Source organism: Varroa destructor, unplaced genomic scaffold (genome assembly GCF_002443255.2).
Source record: "Varroa destructor unplaced genomic scaffold, Vdes_3.0 BEIS01000003.1, whole genome shotgun sequence".
Classification (NCBI taxonomy): Eukaryota; Metazoa; Arthropoda; class Arachnida; order Mesostigmata; family Varroidae; genus Varroa; species Varroa destructor.
Genome location: NW_019211456.1, coordinates 28484966 through 28510040, shown reverse-complemented (window position 1 = coordinate 28510040; position 25075 = coordinate 28484966). Strand labels below are relative to the sequence as shown.

The 25075-nt window shown below is 38.4% G+C and overlaps 2 protein-coding genes across 3 annotated transcripts in view; one reads left to right on the top strand and one right to left on the bottom strand.

The window, feature by feature from the left end:
• Positions 1 to 10131, top strand: part of Lerp (lysosomal enzyme receptor protein) — a 29742-nt gene extending 19611 nt beyond the window's left edge. Inside the window, exons 14-17 of the mRNA XM_022795805.2 lie at positions 134 to 1329; positions 2566 to 3810; positions 4052 to 4339; positions 6046 to 10131. Of these exons, the coding sequence (XP_022651540.1) occupies positions 134 to 1329; positions 2566 to 3810; positions 4052 to 4339; positions 6046 to 6156 (2840 nt within the window). The 3' untranslated portion in view covers positions 6157 to 10131. The remainder of the gene's footprint in view (positions 1 to 133; positions 1330 to 2565; positions 3811 to 4051; positions 4340 to 6045) is intronic.
• A 9740-nt stretch (positions 10132 to 19871) lies between these two features.
• LOC111246996 (uncharacterized) lies at positions 19872 to 21884 on the bottom strand. 2 transcript variants are annotated; one of them, XM_022797494.2, is made up of 3 exons: positions 21619 to 21884; positions 20589 to 20657; positions 19872 to 20340 (listed from the first exon to the last, which is right to left on the bottom strand). In XM_022797494.2, the coding sequence occupies exons 1-3, from the start codon at positions 21696 to 21698 to the stop codon at positions 20070 to 20072; spliced, it is 420 nt and encodes a 139-aa protein (XP_022653229.1). In that variant the 5' UTR covers positions 21699 to 21884; the 3' UTR covers positions 19872 to 20069. The 2 variants fall into 2 exon arrangements, with proteins under 2 accessions (XP_022653229.1, XP_022653230.1); XM_022797495.2 differs by lacking the exon at positions 20589 to 20657 and having other exon boundaries at positions 21619 to 21866.
• Positions 21885 to 25075: the final 3191 nt, after the last annotated feature.

Below are 25075 nucleotides of genomic sequence, written 5' to 3'. Positions count from 1 at the left end.
CATTAGTGTGTACATGACTTAGCCGAGACAAACAACGTTTACATAATTTTCGCGTAGCCTGTCTTCATTGTGTTGCTCTACGTATAATTAGGTAGACCAGTAAGCGCTCATTATTGTTACGTCTATTGTGCAGGTATCGTGCGCATCCAGTACCAGAACGGCGATTTGTGTACGACCAAATCGACACTGAGCTCTCAAAATCGTTGGTCGACAACGATTGATTTCGTGTGTCAGAGTAAAGACTCAGGGCCGGTGCACGTCAGTAACGACAATTGCAAGGCGATATTCTTCTGGAACACACCTCACGCATGCCCCCAAAGTCACGATCTGCAGCCTGCTAAGAATCACACGTGTGCAGCTGTACACCCATCTGCTGGCGGGCTCGTGATTGATCTACTTCCTCTGGTCCGAAGCGACAACGAATCCCCATACGCTGTGCCCGGTCCAGCGGGCTCCACGTACAAGTTAAATATTTGCGGCTCGGCAAGGGAGACATCGTGTGGTCCCCATACAGGCATCTGTTTAGAGAGCAGAACCGAATCTGCTAAAATCGTTGCACGGCCAAGTTCGCATCTGATCTGGGAAAATGGCGTGCTGGCAATGGTGTTCGAAGGTGGACAGAGTTGTGGTCTGGCCAACGAAGACCATTTGCGTAAAATGAAGGCGATCATTCATTTTGTGTGTCCGTCAGCGGGTTTCGGCCGCGACGCACCCATGTTTGTATCGCAGTCGCCCGATGATTGTGAACACCGCTTTGTTTGGCCAACGGAGCTGGTATGTCCCAACATTTTGCAATGCGCTTACTACCAGGACCAGGAATTTGATCTGTCGCCATTGTCGACTCGAAGTCATCGAGCACGCAATGTCTTGGATACCGGTTACGAATATTATTTAAGCGTATGTCGGCCCCTCGAACCGCAGCAACCCTATCTATCAATGCCGCCCAACGCCGCGATCGTCCGGGTGGCCGTAAACTCGAAGTCGAAGGTCGAAAGTCTTGGACACACGTTCTTCGGATCGTTCACACACTTCCAGCATTCAGTAACACTATTGTATGTGAACGGCAGCCGCTGTGAATGGGATAATACCCAGCTCTATAAGGCTCGGATCAGCTTCGAATGCGATTACTCGCAAGACGCTGGCGAACCGGTGTTAGTCGACATTGATCAGGCCGAATGCCTCCACGTATTCCGATGGAGGACCAATCTAGTGTGTGCGGGATCTGCAGATACCCATCAAATAAATCCACGCGGGAACTGCAGTTTCCCTGTGCCTCAACGAGGAATCACCCTTGATCTGTCATCGCTAGCTAAGAAGTCCCCGCATCAGGTATGTGTTTGATAGGCTTCTTCTTATCATAATGCCCGTAGTATACCTTTAAGCTTAAAGCTTTATGCCATTACGTTTATTGCGGACGTTATTGAAGACAAAAAAATAAATATCGATTTATAAAATACATACATAGAATTTCCAATTAGTGGATTTACTTTAATCACGTTAATTTTCAGCACGTTAGCTGCGTAAAACTCAGTCCTTTCCAGACGAATCGATTTCCAAATGTGTCCTCATGTCCTCTCACGCCGTTTAAATGCTCACTAAATTTCTGAAACACTTCTAGAAATTTACTTAGAAATTTTGGATCTACTTTTGAGTAAATACGCAATAACTCAAAGAAGATTAGAGGACTGACCGAGATATCTGCTAAATGCAAAATGTTCATTACTAGTACTTAAATGATGCTTGTTGCTTTTCTCTAATTAAGTTTTCAAATTAGACCTAGCCATATGAAATTGTTCCTATATAGTTTCGACGTCCGAATTATTCAAAGTATTATTTACGATCAGATAAGTAAATGTTACGTTTGCTAAGACCGTATTCTATAGGCATAAAGCTTACGAATATCTACTAACATATAGTGGTTGGTATGGATATGGGATGGTGGAGTATGATAAATGAAAATGAAGAAAAAAAAAATCTTAATTTTGCTTTTTCTTCGGTAATCTATGACAAGCGTCGCCTTTCGAACCTGTATGTTTTATGTCATCTTAGAATATAATAACTCCCAATGATAGTGAATGTAAGAACTGGTTTTTGAAGCTCTTGAACTGATATGATAGCTTACCGTCACTGAGTTCTACTTGCATTTCATTTGTGTTTATTCATCTTCAGTTAATTAAAGTCTGTTTACATAGCCCAAAATAAAATTCATTTATAACGCTAGCTGCATCGATAGATTTGTTAACGATGGAAATTTGCATCATCTGTGCGTATTATGTATGCTGCTGTCTGTCTCGTGCACAAATGAAGAGTTATCTGTTCATTTCGTTATTTTTTTAAAAATTTGTTCTCGGCTGTTGTGGTTTTTTGTCAATCTTATATTTTTGTGGAATTTCACTAATAAGGAGTAGATGCTGTGCTTATCAAACTCGTCTCCTTATGTACTATATTATATATATAAGAAATATATACTCTATTATATTGAAACGTTGATTTTTGCAGCGGTACAGTCAGTTGTATTAAAGACAAAAGCCATGTACATGTTATATCCCATTTATATTTTTACAGATCAGAGTAAATAGCCCGGATGGCGAAGAGTCGGGTTACTTCACAATGTCTGTTTGCAAAGATATGTCAGCGAGTATCAGTGGATGTAAAAACAGTGAACTCTGTTTCGCTTCGAAGGTCCAAGGCGGCATCAAAAACATCAGCTACGGTGTAGCTGAATCCTACCATTATCAGGGCGGAAGTCTATTTGTTCGTTACACCACTGGAGACAAATGTGTCAGCATGCTTGGCAAAACGTACGGTGCCATTGTGGAGTTCGAGTGCGATCCCCTCTATGACACAGGTAGTCCAGTTGTCGAGCGTCAGTATGGCTGCTTGACCGTGTTCCGATGGAAGACTGTTAAAGCGTGCAGTCCTCAGCAGCTTCAAGCAGCCGAAGGCCACGATTGTATCGTAAGGCGAGGCGCGTCCACGTTCGACCTCACCATGCTATCATCGGTGTCGCATGCCTGGAAACTGGAAGATCCTCAATCGCGCAGTACGTTTTATTTGAACATTTGTGGAATAAACCACAAGTGGCCGTTGGACGCGATTGATAAGTGCAGCAAAAGTGGTGTCTGTGTTGAGAAGAAAACGAACGACAATAAGGATGAATTCCAATCGCTTGGAGAGTATTCCTCAAGAGAAGTAGTGGTCGAGGACAGCTCAACGATAAGGATTACGTACAACGGTGGAGATCCATCGGTTTGTCCATTGAATGAGCAGCATCCAAAAAGCATCATAGTTATTAAATGTGATCTCGATGGAGATTCGATTGGGTCATTGAAATTCGTCTCCGGTCCCACGTCGAAATCGTGCACATACAAATTCGAATGGCCTACCCGATACGCCTGTCCTGAAGCCACAGATGTACTCGTCATGCAGAAGGGTGGCTACCTGATTGATCCAGCAATGCATCAAGCTTATAATCTTACCGCGCTTTTCAACCGAACATTTCGTACTTTCGAATATCGGTTAGGCCAGGATAACTATACTTATCTGGTGAACTTACGAGAGGTCTGCACAGAGAGTTCGTGCCGAATTCCCTGGCGAATGGGACCCTGTGCCCAAAGTGCTGTCTGCCAAGCCAAGCGCAGCACTTTCATGAAAAATATCGGTTCGGCAAACAAACAACGCTTCTACCTTCGAGGTTTCGAATTGTTACTTGTTATAGACACACTCGCCACCTGTCTCCACGTACCAAACTCAACGATCAAGAGTATATTTACTTTTGCCTGCGACCACGAGGCCGGAATTGGAGTCCCGGTTAGTTACCTTGATTTAGATTAGCATCGAATCAAATACATGTAGGATTATATACAAGCGTCAAAAACGAAACGGGTTAGGAGCTTAAGGAAACAGAAATGCAGATTCAGGACTACCTATGCACATTTAGGCTGCATCAATACCTTCTCGACAATTAAACAATATTTTCTGAATTTTAATTTTCTGATTTCTTTTGAAAATAATATTACTCTTCTTTGTGTGACGTTTGGCTAATTTTCAGTCGTTCCTTTATGAAACTAAATCATGTCATTACATCTTCTCATGGCCGACGGAGTACGTCTGTCCGTCACGGGTGGAACATCCTACTATGGCCTGGTCCCACATGGGTACTGGTGAAGCAAACGGTGATGGTTCTCCTATGGGCATTGTCATTATTTTGAGTGCCCTAGCGGTTACACTAGCTGGAGTATTTATGTTTCTGTCTAAGCCTGACAACCGGATGGCGGTTAGAGCTCGTGTCCTGCGGATTTTCCGGACCGTTACCATGCCGCATTATTACTACTCCAAGGCGAGACATTTAATCTTAAGAGAGTACTGAAGCTTGACGTAGTTGAGAACTACATATGTCATGCACATAGATAATTATATATATGAATGTATAACAAATAACAATGCATCGCTAATGCTGTTTTATTAAGACGGCAATATTATTTTACTGTTAAAATTGATATTTGCTTTACATGGTTGATACAGTCATCTCAATGTATGTGGGAACTTTCACATGAAACTAATGCTCACATGCTGAGTTCATAAACCATTTTCAATTGTTCATTGGAACTCATCTATCTCTCACCCCCTGGTCATATTTGCCGCTTTATCTAAATCATCGACGGATGACGATCCGAAGGAATTGCATCGGATAGACGATATTTAAAGTCGTAGCATTGTGCAGGGGTGCCTAGAGATTTTGTCTTCAATATGCCTAGCTTAAGATCAATCAATGCTGCGAAATGGCGCTATCAATGAAGTGGAACAGCAGCTACAAAATGAAATACGATAGATTTACATCATAAATACATTATTTCGACGGGTACCCTCCTTAAATATCTACGCTGATATTCGAATTAATTCCCTGTCATTTAATACTCAGTGTCCGAATGTGTCTATGGTTGAGCGTAAACACATGAGCAATTAAGCGGGAAGTACCAACGGTGTTTTTTTTCTTCCGAATCTATCATCGTTGTTACAAAATACGGTGAGTAGAAAAAAGGAACAATTTAACCTATGGGCAAGGTATACACAGACTTTGCATTGACCGAGCACTATTCTAAGCGCAGACTTCGACTCATTATATGACTAACTAAGGCAAAGTCAATCGATTATCTCAGCAGAGCCCTAAAATTACTTTGGATCAGCTGTATGTATGACTCTGAACAGCATTTTAGAATTTCAAAATACCGTAACGGGGTGCAAATTAAGTGATACTGCATTACCGCCTTATTATTCTTGATTGATGTATTTAGCTTCGCATGCATCTAGGACAGCACCGGCTCTTGGAAAATGATGCATCAAAATGATTCATTCCATCTCAGGCCCTGTACAAATGGTCTGTCCTTTCAGATATTGACCGTCCACATATAAAATATTAAAATATTGGTATGCATATATCAATGTATTCTCATTCAACCGGCTACGCATCGACAAGACTGCTTCCCAATTCCAGCAATTAAATCATATAGCACAAAGCGATTTTACGTTATCCTTCGTTAACAATTCCCTACTGTAAATTAGTGCTCTCATTAGAAATGGTTTTTGTAAATGAAGCAATTCAAAAATGTCTTTGAAACTGTTAAAACTCCTCCCTGTTTCTGCCGCAAGACGTTTCAAGTGATTTCTCGATTACATTAAGGAGATAGAGTGGAAATTAACTGACGAGCTTTTAATTTATCGTCCTCCTAGTCTTTCGTATTAAAGTAATTCTCATTATCTTTCCGATATTAGTATGAGTGTCTGAGCTAAACACGATGCACGTTTTCTAAGTGACGATCAAAAGATGCTAGAAAAATTCGATAGAAAATGTCATAAGGGTGTGCGCGTTTCAAAAGCCCTACACATCTAGTATTTAAGCTCAGGCGAGGTTCAAATATAGCCCATGGAACTTCAAAGTATCTAGCACATATGCCTCGGGTTGCCTTCCTTCGGCAGATATTCGCAGATAAGCTAGCCAACACAACGTTCTAATCTCTTTATATCCTTTCTGTTTTCCTTTTACAGACGGAGTCGGAGATGCAAAGTCCTTTGGATACTGATGGGGACACGGTGTTGCTTAGTCCATCGCTCGTACTACAACCGGACGACGACGACTTTTCCTCGCCGCTCGCTTAAGCGGTTGAGTTGGGTGCCTATGATATATATCTTCCATATATATGAATGTATGTAAAGAGGAAGCAAGCAGAAATCGTTATAATTACTCCACATAGCTCGACTCGTTTTCCTGTCTTCTGTCTGAGCTCCGTTCGACCAGCGGGCTCTTTCAACCTTCTTTCAACGTCGACTTGAACGTGTCCGATAAACCTGGCATCAAAAGGACGTGTGCAACAGCGCGTACGACCTATTCAAGTTTCCCCGCTGGCATGTTTTTCCAAGCTGTGACGGAGTCTCTGAGAAGCTTTGTTCGCCGAACACCTAGTCGTGCACAACATTAGCTTGTGCTAAGTTAGAACAAGAGGAATGCACCGACCAAATGCAAGTAGGGAAATAAACTAAGCAATTGTTCCTCATCATGTCAAGGCCATCTATTTTGTAGTTGAAGGTCATTTTTTTGTACGGTCTTTTTTCTGTGGCACCTTTTTCGATCATAGTGAAATGGATGCGCTCGTTGTTGAGACCTTTACGCGCCAAAACAGGTATCATAAGTAGCAGTTTTATATTCTATGGCATTTAATATAGACACTAACCACGCCACTATTGTAGTCTCAAGGGAGCTGTAAATTCTTTTCATGTATTCCGCTAACTCATAGGAATAGTTCGAAGAGCTTTTATCCTCATTAATGCGTCAATTAGTTCTGGTTTGATGAAACTGTTCAGTATGCGGCTCCCATTCGTCATTTTTACCGCTAAAAGCTCTAAATATTCTAAGCTAAATAGCAGACTTCATTAGAAGCGCCTAGCTCATTTGTTTCTACAGTCAGCGCGGCCTTGAGGTTATCAACGTGTAACGGTGAAATAGTATTCATTTTGTAGTCCTTGGAAATCGTGTTTTTTTTTTACACATACACATATATGAAAGTTTGAGACAGCTTTTTATTACTTCTGATAGTATTTTTTTTCTCTTCACTTTAGTCATTCTCAGAATGTCCGCGTTGTATATGCTTAGTGTTACTGTCTACCACGCAGTCAATCATCGTATAGTAAATGAATTGTATTTTATATAATTTTGGATTAAAAAGGATTTTGTCTGCGCGCATCGCTAAGATGAACTAAAAACCAAAAAGTACACCGATATATAGCGGTGTTGAAAGATTTGTTTTGTCAATCCGTCAACCAATGTGGAGAGCATAGTTAAAGACCAGCAATTGTCCCAGTAAAAATAGTCCCTTTCTACTTTTTTTTTTTTGCTGAAAAAAGTTGCTTTTGTTTTCTGAGAGAAAGACGGCCGAATTGGGGGCCGGTACTAAAGCAAGTAAAATCAAGGATCGAACGGGATTCACCTAATGTCTGACGGTGATAAAACTTCAGTAGTCATTATTATTAGTTAAGTGGCAAGTGAAACGCACGCAAGTAAAAAAATAATGCATGATGAAATAACTATATACGTAAAAAAGAAGATAGCGAGAAATGAGGAAAGATAAAATAAAGCGGAGACGAACTTTTAACTAGTGAAGATAACGGGAGAGCTAGAAACAAGGTACTATTAACGAAAAAACAATAGGCATTTATCTGTGATGATGGGTCGGCTAAGTGTTTCGACATGTTTGAGCCGCACACGCTGTTGCCGAGGGGCTAAACTCACCAATCATTTATCTGAGCAACGTTCCACTAATGCTTTCCGACTCATTAATATAATACTGCACTGAATTCGCGCATTCAACGTCAACGGCGCATATATACACGCGAACATAATTATATAGACGCGGGATTGAGCTGACTATATCGTTCATCTGCCTCATGCGAGTTGCTGTTTTACGTTTTAAGGCGAGGAGAATTTCGTTACTTAGGTTTTTAGCCATTTTGCGAACCAAGTTGTTTAGGTGCAATCCGCCGTTTTGCCTACGACTTGTCTTCTTTGATATAGGTGTTCGCAACAGTATTTAGGATGAGTGCGGAAAATATGGTCTATATTTTCCATTTTACATAATCCAGGAGCTAACGAGGCACAGTGAAGGAAAAGCTGCGAACGTCAATAAGAATCAGCATTCATATATATACTAATTGTTTTTTTGTCGTTATACGAGACTGCATCTTGCTGAAATGCAGCGTCGCAATGTGTGAGTTGCGTGTGTTCATCTATCTACGCATAGCGAGCTGTCCGAAGTAAGAGCAGTATGCATAGAAAATTCAATGACATATCTAATAATTGCCGTGAGCTCAGAGTTCCTTTCATGCTTGCCCCCGAAGAGGGAAGCCAGTCAAAGCAACCGCTATAGCCAGCCACCAGAGCATGCGTTTAAGTGTATCTATGTTTAATTCAGACACAGACGTTTTTGCCTAGGTCTACGATCACTGTTATCACATGTAAGTAAGCAAATATCTTATTTACCCCATTCCGTGAGTACTCCTAAATATTCCTTATGCACACTGATGTCTATCTTTGCTGAACTATTAATTTTACCGTTACTCATAAGCGTCTGTACATAAAACAACACCCTCATGTCCTTTACGCCCGATCCTTCTTAACCACTTATGCGAGAGCACTTAAGTTTCAAAAGTTCGTTTCCTATGAAAATGTAACGAATCAATGAAGGTTATTACCCAGGGAAGCAGAAGGTGGCATCTTACCTCCCACGCCACCGTAAGTATACGGTCGGCGCAATCGACTTCAAGCCGGCGTAGCATCGCTGTGCATCGCCCTTTGCACTAAACAGCAAAAAAAAACAACTTCCTTTTTTTATTAATGAAGTAAACAACAAAACAACCCATTCATTCATGCGCATACTGTTTTTGCTATCTACAGGCATAAAATACACTTACGTGCGCACACGAAACTTACTTCTGCCGTACGAAGCATTCCTATTACATTTTTATTATATACATATATAACACAGATATCAACGAGACAGATATGGATTGCATGTGAGCGCCGGAGAGGCCCTGAGCGCTCACTCGATTGGGCATTATCCGCGGCCCTTAAGCTCGCAAGAAAATTTTAGGCCAGAAGTACGTCGGTGTGCGTGTGCGTGTGTATGTGCAGGAATCTGTGTGTTGTACATAAGGTTTGGTCTAACGATCACGCGATGAGCAGATATGCATCTCTTCTAGCATAAGCAAAGCTACCAATGTACGTTGTATATAGATGTACAGAGAATAATAAACAAGTGAAACATGAATGGTACTTATTACAAATAACGAAAACAAACAAAGGTGGCAAATCATGCAGACAATAGAGAGAAGGGGCGCACATAGATATGTTAAGGTGAGCGCTAACAATGATCGAAATTATTTATACGAGATAGAGAAACAAAAAGGTGTTAAAGGTAGGAGACGGAAGGCAACCTAATCAGTAGACGAAAAAATGTGAGCATGTATATCTATATGTTAATTTCAGCTTGAACTTACTTAGTTTATTTTCAAATGTGCTGCTATCTATACGGGGACAATTTTAGGAATGTAATACAAATGTTGTATCCTTCTCTTTCGACTATTCGAAACAATTATTTGCTGTCCGGTTACTCGTCTGTAGCAGCAAGCTGATGATTCAATATATTGATATGTATAACGAAAGCTGATCGATTGATAGAGCCACGAACGTTAACGGCCTTTCAATAGTTCGGGGCTTCTTTTGGTCGGAAAAAGAAATATGCGGTTTGGGATCGTTATTCTGATGTTGGCGAGCACGAAAAAAAGGGTCCAAAAATGGTCGAAACGAGGAAAGCTGAAACCTGTGGAATATTTCGTGCTTGAATAAAAAAGATGGTAATAACGCAAAAAAATGTCAATGGCTGAGTTACTGTGTAAAAGCCACGATTACGAATCGTCAGTTCCGCAGACATATATTCAAAACACATTCTGTACTGAAATAAAATAGCGGTGATGGAAACATAAAGTAGACCGGAAATTTTCATAATTTTCAGAGCCTAAAAAAATCAAACGAAACTTAACAAGAGATAATAAAGCCCTAATAACAATGATGGATGGAAGAAAGCTTTGTCTTATTATAATGTACGCGTATACCAGTCTAATTGTTATCGTTGTTGTTAGAGATAGATAGACCGATAAGGTAGGTCAATTGTTTTTTATATAATTACCAATTTTCGATATATTCGGCCGCACATTTCATAATTATGTTATATGTGCGTTATCAATTGCTTCAGGTTTTTGTTGTTAAAAAAAAATACAGTAGAACTATTTTCCCAATCTTCAATATTTATTTAACAGCCACTGGATAACGACTTGAGGAATAATAACCATATTGTACCTTCTCAGCTCTACTTAATACACATCACTACATTTATGGGTCGCTACTACGCTTGTTGCAGTTCAAGTCCTGCCACAGGCCACGGATGAGCCTATACGCATGTTCCGCCTAGTAAGATCTGTTATTTAAGTACAAATCTATTAAACATTATTTTTTAGTTTTTTTTTTGTTTTACTGAATACGTGTTAGCTCCATTAGCAGTATATTTTTACTCGATTATGAAGGCAGTCCTTGTACAAAACTTACAACTGTTCTTATTAATGGCTGTCTACTTCTTTTGAAAGAACAACGAAATAAGATCTACCGTAAAATGCAGCACTATCAAGTAATAAAATCAATAATAATGTTTGTTTTTAGTTTTAAAAAGAATGCTGCTTTTTCCAATAGGTACATACAAATCAAACATCGTGGGAACAGATGATACTCGAAATTAGTGCGTGACACCAGGACCGAAATAAATATTACAATCGTATAGGTATTATGGATGTTTAAGAGATGAAAAAAAGTAGGACATCTTCATTAACTACAAGAAAGACGCAATTCGTGGGCGAAATGTGCCACGTGCCTCCACCTTGTTACTACGAAGCTGTAGACTGTTATGACTGGCTCTCGATATGCGCCATTACCTATTTCAACAACGGACCGATCGTCGAAGAAGTCCGTAGGACTAATATGATAATTCGACTATTAACTACCATAGTCATTATGACCATTGTAAACGGAGCAGTACATAAAACTAACAAATGCATATATTCGTAAACAGAAACAATCCGATATGGCATAGTAAAGATCTGAAAGTACATACGTAACAGCGAAACTGTGTGAACGAAGTTCTACAATATTTCTTTTCCTTTTGATAATATGCACTCTTGCTTTCTGTTCGTAAACATTGTGTAGAGCGCCCTTAGCAAGCCATTCCCCTAATATATGTCATTTTTCCAGAAAAGCTTCCTGTGGTTTACAAAGAGTTTTATTTTGACCATATTATGTCACTCCTTAGTTTGTCGTTTTAAACATTTTTGTAAAAAGTCTGGAAAATAAGACGAATTACCAGGCTTTGACATACCCTATCATGACCTCTGTAGGTAATTGGTGACGCATGTTTTTTTTCACTGCGATCAATTTTTACATGAAACATTGAAAGGGTGTATAGTAAAAGCAATCATCAATCCTATTCTGACAAGGTTTGAGGTGGACTAAAAAAGGCAACGGTCTCGCCTAAGAACCACTGGCCAATTTTTGGTATAAATATGCGAAGGAGTGGCCCAGTTTTACTAACACAAGTAGCAAAAATAAATTATAATCTAGAATGGCTAAGTTGCCCGATAAGAAAAAATACTTCATAGTTATTTAACAGTGTGTGAGAAACTCAAATCTCGTTACAAGCTGCGCAGATAAAATAAATACAGGCAGAAAAAATAACGGAGTATTATTTTACGTTTTCAGTAATTTAGAATAACAATTGTTAACGCCAGTACAAAATAATGCCTTAATGCTATCGCTTGCTCACATTTCTTCAAACGCACTTCACATAATTTCACGGGAAACCTGACAGATAACTTTTATAAGTTTTTAGCTTGGATACTAAGTAATGCTAGGATACTACACTAAGTAATACAATTTGGTGAGCAACACATTCGTCTATGTTTTGTAGTAGCTTTTAAAGGAGCCCAAATGAAAGATAAAACACAGACAAGTAGTTAATCGAGAAATTATGGGAAACCAAATTAGTCCGCATGATTTTGGTATTAGTATATTTTTGGAATGATCCTCGTTTTTAGTCCTCGGTTGTCAATGACAGTTTCCGCCGTAGAAATTCCCCCATACACGCTAAGACGACATGTGCGCTATATAAAGAAATACTGTTCAGCATAACTTTCAACAAAAATTAGGCTAGAAGCTTAAGGTTGCGCTGACATTTCGATATGTGGAGCGATGCCACGACGAAATAAGTACGTCTTTATGCTGCCGGGGTTTACAGTGATACTATGAAGCCTTCTACAGTGTCCTGAGAAGAAACAAGTTCGTCCATTTTAGGTTTATCTATCTTAATGATGTTACCTCGCCCATTAAGTCCTTAGCTAAATTTTCTTTTCAATCACTTCAATCAATCTAAATCTATTAGAAGTTTCTGAAAATCAACAACATAGATTAGGACTGATAGACTGGTACATTACAAAAGTAATTGCATATATAATTGAAAATATTGTAACAAAATCTTTAAATACAGGCCGTTTCATAAAGCACCGGTTACATAACGGTCAAACAAAAGGATCGAACGGCAGGAACACTCTTTAGTTTGCAATTGAGCGATCATAATATGAAGACAATCCTGCTAGATCATTCGTCCATCAGCAGATATTAGAGAAGAAAAGAATGAACAACGATTGGGCTGGAGAGAACCGTAGTATTTGCGCCATTATATCCAGATGACCATTACATTTGTCCAATGTGCTAATTGAATTACTCCTGTCTAAATTATTTTTTAAAATCTTTTCAAAAATCATTTTGAGCCATTCTTGTTAACTTATTGGGGTCTTGGAACCATAGGGTTTTCTTCTAATCCCACAGGGTGCATAAACTTGGCGCTTGCGACCTTATTCAATACGTACAAGATTTTTTTTTAGCTTTATATACGACTTCTATGATTTGCAATGAAACGTATATCTGAGTTTGGTATTTAACCGACGTATTATGACAAATCCCCGTTAAGCATACATTGATTCCCAAAAATTTCAAAATACGATCACGCAAAAAGCTTTCGAGCACCTTTGTTTGACCATCCGACGTATGGAGCTGGGAAAAAATAAGCATTATGCTACTAAATCGGCCTCCGATTTTTGTACTATTCTGTCTCAAATATTTTGAAATAGTTTCAGACATCTGTTGGCATATCCTGCACTTTCTAACGATAAATAGGTTATCTAAACTACCTATGCCCACTCTAGCATATCAAAAGCTAACAAGTTCGTTCGCAGGGACATAGTATAAGACGTGAATATAGATAATATAGGACAACGATGTTCCACGCCTGCTTCAAACAGCCTTTTTTGAACAGTCTCTTCATCGTTACAAGGCAGATCCTTCTGAGATAAAACCAGCTTCCTGCTCGTGGTAATTTCTAGGATCGGTGTAAATTGCTTACAATAGTAAAGCGCTTACCCTGAGCATAATACAAATGATTACATATCGAAATTCGAACAGTAATGTACTGGCTTTCGCACAACCTCTAAAAAAAAAAAGGATCTTAGAGAGTTATCTTTCATTAATCACTAAATATGATATTTATGCGACGATATATATTCACACGGCTCCAAATACAGTAAGGCAGCTCGTACATTACCTACAATTATTTTATTTTATTACCTACAATATAGAACTTAACTCAGGTTTTTAACTTTCTTAGGTTTATAAGCATTAGAAGCTATTTGTTGAGCTGAATTATTATGAGGTTGCATACGGTTTAATCTGTTTTTTGTTACTGTAACTTTTGAATTTTCACATTACTTAAATGTTTACCATCTGCAAGTATACTGTTTGTTCTTATTTGTCTCTCTCACGCTAAATGTATCTTTAAGGAGACCACACCTTCTTTATCAGTCCGTTGCATAATCTATGTTTTAGGTCGATCATGTCTCTAATGAATTGTATTTATTGAAAAGAATAGATAAGTCTGAGAGTGCCTGCGGTGTGCCGGTCGTTTAAGGAAACGTTTAACGGCATTACCGGCCGTAAAACTCACAAAATATATTAGGGTAGAGGGACCAGCTCTGATACAATGCGCAGTCTGCAGTTCTGGCCGAAAAGCTCGAAACTTGCTTATCTTAACGCGAATGAATCAGCTAGTGCGAAGCAAAATTCTAATTGAACTTTTTCTCTAGACGACGGTTGGCGACCGAAATAGCTTATTGTTTAATTGTAATGAGTGACCGGGTAGGAGAAATGGTATTATTCGAGAAAGGAATATTGCGCGACGCATCTTATATAAATTAACGAAAGATCAGTGCAAGTGCGCCCCACTCCCCAGCGTAACTCAAAACAATTGTCAACAATTTTGCTTCGGACAATTGCTTTAGGAACTGAGATCCATTAAGTGAAAAAATGATCGATGTCGAATTCAATACGTCATTATAGGACAGGATCTGTCCTACTGAGAGAGGGTATGAGCATTTTACTTCTCAGATACCGATGATATATCAGGGGAATCAATTTGGCAGTGTTTCAACAAACATTTCCAATGTTATCATTTAAAAAATTCCCTTTGCACACCTTTAATACAATTAGTAATGGTTTCTGCTAAGCGCTGCTAATGTACAATACATCTTATATTCCGGCAAGTAAGAAAGTCTAGTCCTGAATTCTATCGTAGACACAGTAATTATCACCCCCTAAGTTACCAAGAGAGCCCCACAGACTGTAGTAGATTCACTGTGCGAATTTTAAAACTGTTTAAGTTGAATAACTGATCGTATTAAGTTCCATTTGAAACACCTAAATGTATGTAATGACTAGTAATACCTGATTAAATTAGACCAGAAATTTCTTCGTTTCGAAATGAAGCAGAGAACATGTGCCAGCGACTTGGTTGGTATACCACCAGAATTGTTACATAGGTATATTTTACGTCCAGACTCAAATTATTAAGCGTTTTAGACGGCGGCCTCCCAGCACAGAACGCCTGCGTCTACGCTCGGACCCGAACATAGCCAACCATGCGTCCCTAAGTTTCTCACGGAAACACGTTACTCGCTGTCCCACTATCCCAGACTCTTTTTGAGTGTGACATTAGTGCGTTCCCTACATTACAGGAATTCAAAACTATGCGGTCTTTTTCGTGAATAGTTTGTATATTGATTCAATCAAAACAAATCACAGGTCCTAACCGAATCACTAGAATTTGTCTAGCGAGCACTGTGGTCCTATACGCTTTCTTTCGCTTTTACTCACCAAAACACGCCAAACGGTGTGTCACGGTCTGTACATTAGACATGCAATGTTCCACTTAAAAAAGTAGAAAATCTCGGGGACTGGGAACGAAAGATTTCAAGTGCCGCTTTTCTGCACGCAAAACAAATAATGAATTTACAGCTCCTAGGAACCTCGGCATGTTTAAGGTTCCGGAGTCCATGCCCAACAAGACCCGTTACGCTTTTTTTTACTTGATCGATTTATTCTCGCATGTCACTGTTTAATATGATAATTGTCAGTGAATATGCACGGCTTTTCTAAAGCTACATCGACAAGCGTGAAATCAAAAAGATCCGTTTCGACCTATAGCAAATATAATATTGATTTTGTTTTGCATAGTTTAGTATACTATGGCTATATTGCCCATATGTCGTAGACTCCAGAGGGGCTACAGAATTAGAAGTTCTGCAGCATTTCAATAATAATACTGCCCATCTAAAGTTACTAAAACGTCACTTACTATGTAGGACTAGTAATTTTTGTTAGGGACGTGTCGCAAGCACAATAAGAATACCTTTTTTTCGAGGGTGTACTCGGAAAAAGCAGGCGGAACGCGCAGTCATATTTTATAGTTTCTTCATCTAATCATACCTGTCGTATACGTCGTTGGCAGGGTTTTAGTCAACGATCCTTGGCTCCTTTCAGCTATAAGCATAACCGTCGAAACTACTGTGCCGGTTACATTTTAGGGCAAAATAAATACATTTTAGATTGATCCTGCTACCCAGAAAAGGACAGATGGTTTCCTTGTGATTTTGTTAAATTTACCATAACTTTTTTTATCGAACAGAGTGGTGTATCGAACAGAGATTATTTCTATTGCTAATTTAAGTGACTTATTATGATCAAAAGAGGAAGCTGTTCTATTTATCAAAGCCTTAGCTCGACTTGAGTTATTGAATAATATGGAGTACTTGTTTTGTCGATAGTGTTACTCTCGCTATAAATAGTTCATGTCTTTTTTTACTTTATCATAAGTAAATGACTCTAGTGTAGTTACAAACTCATCGTTAGCACAAAAGGCGAAAAAGCAGGGTCTTTTCTTCAGTAGAAAACGTTGTACCAATTGGTTTAGTGGTGGATAATTAGACCACCCGTGTCAAACTTAGAAACGGCTTCGAAAAAGGAACTCTAACTAAAACCTGTTGCCACTATACCGAGATAAAGAATTAGCAAAGCCGTATAAAAAGTTCGGCATGCAGTTTACTAATACTAATGACTAATTAATCTTGACAAATTAACTCCACTTATTCGTGCAACAATTCGCTAGTTCCATCGGTGTCAACTTTGCCTTCTTGAAATTAAAAGCTCCAGTATCGTACTACTAATCGCTTCAATCTCCCACAGTCACAGTTAAGTGGCCGACAAAAATTACAAGGCGTGTCAATGTACCTGATATGTGTTTACCGCCTGCCAACACCTCAATACTGACACGCCGAATTATCTCAAAGATTCCAACAGGTATATTCATTCGTGCACCAGACAACGAACCTGGCATGTACGTAACTGTGGTACTGTAAGAACGCCAAGCTCATTGGATAGCCAATAAATATTCAAAATAGCATCATGCTATCTCGTTGATACCACATTTAAGTACCGAGAAAATGTCGCATCCCAAACCGGGCAATAGTGTTTGTATTTATCGGTTCAAGAAGACATCTATAAAGGTATAGAAGTACCGTATTGGGGAACCATCTGGCCCGGAGACTAGGTAAATAGAACTTTAAAGGTGGTTTATGACTAGCCCAGTCTCTTATTTGTTTTGAAAGTCTAAGCTTAGTGTCGTGTTTCTCGACAGTCCTGTCAACGTTCGCTTGATACTGATTGATGAACCAAATGTATTATAATATTTAACGTTGGCCAATACTTTCCCAAAATCGAAACTGCGTTAACGGACGATTGGCAGGTCCGTAAGATAGACTAGATATATACAGAGGTTGTCAGCAAGACAGTCGGGATACAATTCATTTCGAAAAGACACGATGCGGAGAAGCAATGTATTTATATAAAATGTAAATACAAATAGACCTAGGACTGAACGTGCTACTCAACGATCTAGAAGTTACCGATAGGCACAGGTAGAAAAAACTATTGATCAAATAAGATTTGAACGTCATTGGCACCGACTGGTCGATAACTCGTGCCACACACAAAGCTCGCAATCGATAAACGTGACATTGTATATCGCCTGAAAACTGCTTGTCGTAGAAAGTTGATATACTAGAAAAATATTTCGGCTGTTACATCGCACCACGGGAAAAAAGTAAGAGAATTTAAACAGTTCACCCCTTGCTTATCCTATTTCTTAGGAAAATATTTACCAGAAATGAAACTTTTAACTTTTACAAGAAGGAAACTTTTAACATTGTGCTTACGGGTACATAAATAGTTTCAATGGGCACAATAAAATTTACTGCACAAATGGAGCATTTGACTATATCTTTTTTGCAGAGATCTGTCAATACACTCATCAAATTCACACTGGCAAATCCCACCTCGACGTACAGAGTCAGCTCTGCTTATCTGTGAATGCCGCAACGATATCAAAAAGCAATGACCATAATAATCCTTACTTCAAAAGACTGAACTTATCGATTCTAGAGGAAGTGATTGAACATATCAGGACTTCGTGCGTTTTAAGCACAGGCTTTATATATAGAGAATTACAATAAAACTTTTAACAGTGAATTCTTAAACCTTTTAACGTGTACTACTTGCAAAGTATCTCTCCATGTTGCTTTGCTAAATGTTTACCATGAGCTCTAGCTTCTCGAAGATGATATAATACAGGACGTATCTAAGATGATGCCCCCCATTTGTTAGGACGGTGCCGATTTAAGGAAAATGACCTGCCTTTTTGGGTAATTGCGATTTACGACTATCTGAGATAAAGCCTTTTTTTAAAACAAGGTTATGAAAAAATAGATGTGTAATTAGCGCTATCTTTCATTCACTGATTAACGCAGGGTGCAAGCTGTTTCAATACGAATATGTAAATGTCACATTTTTGAGAACTAAAATTGTTTCTATAAAATATACCTCAAAAGGCCATTTGTAGACAAGAAAATTTCTTACCAAAAAATGCGATCACTTACACACTCACTTTCAATCTCCTTTTGAAAGCACAGAGCCCTACAGAATATGGTGTGATTTGTGTTTGCTCAATAAGGCAGCTTTCCTCTGTTTATTCTTCACGTACTATATTTACCATCCGTGTACAACTGTACACGTGTGAACCGTGCACTCTCTCATCTGACGTTTTAGTCTTGCTGTCACAAGGTAGTATGAACAGTAACGGTAATAATCGTGCAATAACTTGTTTACTGTTGGCGCGAACTGAAACAACAGCGACTCCTGTTTTAGTCCTAATATAAACAAGTCATAAAAACATTGCGCCACCCTAATGCAATTGGAAAGCAACATTATCGAAGGACTCTAAAATTAATCCTAACTGAAAATCGTGTCCTTAATGACTAATCACGAATCATCAGACACAAATGTACTGTTGTACTGCCGTGCTCGCTTTAAAACACTTGAAATTCTAATGAGTGGTAAAGAATTATGACAAATCAGTGCCTACTACTAGGGCAAATCGAGCTCAGACCTGCCAGTAAAAATATCCGGCTAAAAACCTGAGCTGAAAAAAATTTCTAGATTGAAGAAGCTACACTTGTTCAAGGGTACCATCTTAGTAAAAAGAAACCGAATTATGATATTTTAACGTAGTCGACCTCGCCACGCAACGCAACATCCGTTAACTTAAATCCCTCTTTCATTCAATACATATGACCACTTATTTTTGCTGGCCACTTTCAGTTTACTCAGAACTGATAACGCCATACGAAGTATCAGTTTCGTCTCTATTTAATATCAGACTAACGGGCCAAATCCGTGGTTAAAATCAACGGCAATGTACAGCACTTTTCTTTTAAGAAAGCCTTAGTGTATGTATTTCTTGTGATTAGTCTTAAACCTCTTTATACTATACTACGAAAGTAGAAATTTGCCATATAATCTTCTCCAACTTTAATTCACGAGTTTCTTCACTTCACCTCCTAACTACGCTGACACTCAGATAACACAAAACATCATTAGTAAGTTTTTGGTAATGGACGATTTACCACACCCACAATTATGCACCACTTCCATGTCATCAGATTAAACCCTTCTAATATAGATCCTCTGCGCTATAATTTTGAGATCAACGTCCGCTACCAACATATATATATATATATATAAATTCTCACACAGAAGAGCGGCAAAGTCACATCAAGAGACGCTTATTAATCAAAATTATGGTATTACTAGTTATAGAGCTGCGACACTTCCCTTATTCAATTATTTATGGGCTATTGTAGGATTATAATACAATATGTTCTCTCCCTACATGTCAGCTCTAATTTCGTCAAACGCTTTGGCTGATTGAACGTATCAGTCTCATGTTAGTTTTTCGCGAGTTTGTGTTTTATGTTACAAAAAAAAAAATCGAGGCACTAAATTTAATTTGTTTAACTCTAACTTTATTTATGCCACTTTGTATTCTACACTCCAACATACATCACGCGTTGCCTTGTTCATGTCCAATAAATCGAGAATTATTACTCTGACTATCTGTATACTTCAATAGATCCACAACAAACTACTTTCCAAGAGAATGCTGACAAAAGCTGTTTTACGCTAACCTATTTCTGCTGAACTACTTCGGTACCCAAAACTCCCTCTTCCAAAATTTGAGTCGCTCGGTGTCTGAAATATTCTCAAGGTATGATTTCCAAGCGTTCTTAATGACCTCGTTGGGGTCAGTTTTTAGAGGCTTGCCGTCCTCATCTAAGAATCGTACAAATGGCCCTTTTATAACGGGTAGAGGCACGTTCAATTCGCGTTTACGATCTTTGAACAGGACATAGAAAACAGCTCCGAGTGCGGTGAGACAAAAAGTGGTTCCAGCGGCAATTACCCTCTGGTTTCTGTAAAAAAAAACAGTACGAAAAGAACAGAGAGCGAAAAAGACACAATAAGGTCGATTTAATTAAGTTCGTATAAAATTAAGTTAATATAAAAGTAGATCAAAGGAGAGACACATTATATTTACAGAGGTTCGTAGAATCATCAATGGAGCTGAATTTTAAATAAGTTTAACTTGATTCCCATTCAACGATTTGAATGGACTTTATGTACTATTTTTTCCGTGATGGTACAAGAGTCACGTGTTTACCTGCTAACCTTAGCGACGTCCGAAATTGTTTGCCGTGAATACACTTTGTTTATGCTAGAAACCAATTGCCTGAAATAATACTTAACTAGAACAGTACCGAACGTAAAGCTCGAAACAACTATTGTTTTTGCTGCAGCGCTACTATATGAATTTTTACCCCCACTATTCACAAGTTACCTAGAGAGGCTATCGCTTTTTTGTCTTGAAGGAGCAGGACTTTTAGCAATTAGAAGTAACCAGTTTGGACAGTACATGCAATCAAGTGGGCGTCTATTTACATCACGATTAATTTGGATAAAGAAAAAAAGCTCAGTGGCCAAAGAGAAGTGCTAAATAGATATGGTTTTCATCTGCTTCAATCCATAAACGACTCACAATCGCATAGTGTCGCTGAATGAGATCGTTTCATTAACTCATGTTGTATGTTTTATTCGTATAGTGGTCCGAAATCGCCTATATTCTAAGCTTGGTATCCAGGTGTTGTCTTTAAACCGATAGACCTAGCGGGTAAATTTATGTCTAGTAGTGCGCTGGTGATTTTACTTCATTTATTAACTTCTTGAGAACATCGCAAATAATGGATGTTTCACAGACTAAATCACGCTAGCTTGGTCACATAGAGCGACTAAAATTTAAGATATTTAATTATAAAATAATAATCATACCAACGCCGATGATGCTCAAGGATAACTCCACATAGTATTATGTTTATGATAAGAAAATCGACTTAGCTCTATTGCATATATATGAATCACTGTCGCCTATTACAAAACATAGCAGGGTATTTGGGTCCATACCAACGTAACATGTTAACATGGTGCAACGAATACTATGACTAGTTTGGTCGTTTGTTTACCGTTTCTCAGGGCAATGAAACGGCATAGTTTTAAGTAACTAATTTTTTCTCTTATAAACATCTTATTGCCTAAGAACACAACGATTCTGCCAAGAATATTACTATAACATAAATAGAACTTTGCTTTTTACTGAATAACTTTTACTAAACACATTTATAATGGTCCTCCCATACCGATACGCTGCTGTTCCTCGAAGATACGTTCGCTCTCCAGCTGAGAAGTATGGCGGTTTCGTGGGATCTCGGTGATTCATTTTTCAGCTCACAGAGGAAATCACTGTTCACCCAGCATAGGAAATCGCTGCAGAAGCCAAACTGTAAGAACGTTTTTTTCTTCAATACGCGCAGCACAGAACGGCACTAAACCTATCCCGATTGTCTTTTATTAAAGAGGAGAGTGTGGTGATAAACATTTCAAAACAACATTGAAACGGAGCAGTATTTCGAAAGCGTGCGGTTATTCGAAGGGGCTGACTAACATTGACTTATTTCGGCCATCAAGATGAATAGTCACCAGCTAAATAGTTGGTGGAATAAGTTAGCTAAATAAGTTCACTGCCGAAACTGAAACGTTATTTTTAGCCTCGCGCATGTTTCAACAGCTTCCTACATATGGATCCAATAAATTAAGCGTATTCAAGAAACCATGGTTTGTTTCGAACGGGGTTACTCTAACTTATCGTCGTAAGGTCTTGAGATGCTATAGTTCGTGATATTAAAATATTAAAAAATGAAATCGCTAGTTTCATGACATGTTAACTAGTAATGGAATAGCCCAATTATTGTATAGTATAGAAACAAGCTGGTAAGCCGTATGTTACCAATAAAGTGTCCGAAACTTGAAGATCTATTACCCAGTTCCTAAAGAAATCCTGGAATAACGTAATTTTCGAGATCACACCCGCGATACATCTGAGTATATCGAAATCAACAACTATGCTTTGTCTGATAGTCTGACAACTTACGGTTTCTAGACAAGCAAGTAAATAACTTTAGTAGTTCTTGTGACAAGATAAGCTTTGAACGATGTAATAAACGATGCAGGCGACGAACCTGTTTCCAACAGCGAACGACTTCAAAAATCATTGCAGGTCGGATAGAGTAGGAAATAGAGGTGCTACATGCCCAGATTAAACGGCGAACCATATAGGCATTTTAAAGTTAATGTTCTGACATTTAGCCTTACAAAGCGACATATGAACACTTAGACATGTCCAAGTCCTCTACGTATCCATAAGATTCATACGTGTCAAAGATCCGTTGGTTGCAATCCGCGTATCAGATAACCTTCTTTAACCCATGGCGCACTTTTAAGCAAAAACGGAATTTGCGTTAGGCCATTTCTATATTAAAATGGCATCTCAAACATACGCTATACTAGTGACAAGAATTACGAATTTAGCTTTACCAAACTTTGCACAGTATTTCAAAATATGTATTTTTGGTTGGTCTGACATAAGGTCCAGATTTGCTGCTTTACAACGTTCACAACAAACTTCAGGGCAAACATAATCTAGGATAGCTCACCCGTTGTATCGATGATGGTATCATGGTATATTGAGTCTGATTTATTTATACAGGAGTCGTCGAATAATTTCTCTATAAAAACCGAAGTAAAAATGCCAATGAAGAGGCATTTTTCGGCATCATCATCAGTTTAATAATTAATTTAGTAGGGTAGATTAACGGCAAGGAGTTTACCCGACTGATTTTAACTTACCTAATATCTAAACTCATTCTTTCTTGATACAGCAATCAAATGGGACTAATTTACTAAATTGAACCACCAAGCATTTCGAGGTGGTTAGCTTTTCCGTGTTCCTTTTTATCGCCTTTTACATTACTTATTAATCTGTAATTTAACTAGCTTCCGAGACTTTCTATAAATCAATATGCTTGCTATATATGCGCTCAAATCTTAGACTGATCAAGTCTGCTGTCATCTTCAGCATTGTTTGCGTTAACTGTTGTTAAGACTAAACCACGTATGCCGTAGATAACCTATGCAGAAAAATTACCTCTTTAATACGTGTTTTAATCAGCTATATCAACGGAAGGTTGCCAACCACCGTCAACTTCAGGTTCGGAGCGGCACAGATCGCTTTTCAAATTACGAATTCGCAAGATCAATACATGGCTATTGCTTAAAGTTTCTCTGTGCTTCGGGAAACATGATAAACGATTGATCAAGCGCATACTAACCAGCGAACGAAATGCCACTGGGCCTTTTCTGCTTGCGCCCGCATATCTGATACCTTAAAAGAATAAAGCAGGCAGAACATTCACGTAACTCATTCGCAGATTGAAAGAAATGACTAACATGACTGAGGCAAGTATATCTTGCTGCATCATGACGTTATTTCTGTGAATGAAAAAAATATTAAGCCACGATAAGCCAAACCAAGTATTTACGAGTACTTTAAAATTAAAGCGGAGCACAATTTCATAAAGATGGTGGCTAGTAAGTGGCTTTAGAAGATGAATGATAAATATTCTCGCACTTTCAATCCTGTCATACTTTGATATATGAAAACATCGCGTGCGTAATATACGTAATTAAAGAATTACGTCAATGATATAGTTGTATGAGGATCAGTTAGTGCCTTTTTCTGATATATGATAACATTTGGCGTAACTTAATTATCGTTCTTTTTGAGCATCTATGGAGCACGCCTATAAGAAAATAAAACGTCTATAAAATACTGGACGGTCCGGGTACTTCATTCAGAAATAGCAATGAGAGATGGTTAATAATAACAATAGTAATGATTCGATTTAAAACATAATGCCTCAATGGAAGCTTTTGTTATTTACAATAGACAAAAAAGGACCAGTTAATATTGATTAGTGTAAAAAGAAAAGGCCTAAAGAGAATCCTTCCTAAGGAATTTCCGGTGCTATCTGGATCGCAAGAATCAGACGGCGTTTTTTAATTTAATCAATACAAAATCAATACAAGTAGTCGATGGAAATATAAAAAGAATGCAGCAGGGATTTGTGTAGATACAAAAATTTCAACGTCGTCAAACGATTACTACGCCATATTGTTATTATGCTGTTTCATAGGTCTGTTGGTGACAAACTCTTATCTAAGTTGAGCCAGAATCGTCTAAAGTAATGTCAAAAGGCTTAAATAAAAAATGCAAAAATAAAAGATCCAAAAACAAGGTGTGATCTACCATATATATGCACATATTATGGTACGTAGTTATGAAGGAAAGTTACCTCTTATAAATTGCAAGCAACGTAAGGTGTGTCCTGTCGAACCTTTACGTGCTCTTTCATCCATTAGATATACATAAAATTACTGCAAAAATATTAATGAGCCGTTTTCTTCGAGTTTGACTGGCGTCAGTATAGAATTGGTTACGCGTCGAAGTAAACATTTGACTGAAAAACAAACACAACCAAAGTATATGTTTCGAAATAGGGGTACGCCATCTTAAACTTGGCGTACGCTGGCCGACATTGAGGGTCAGAAAGAATTCGTTCACACATTGCTCCATTTTGAATTTTTGCTGAACCTAGAAACCATAAAAATTACATAGCATTCTACTGACAGACATAACGTAGCTAACTTTGTAGTAAATAGAAAGCCCGCATGTTTTACTATATACATGTCGATTTGCCT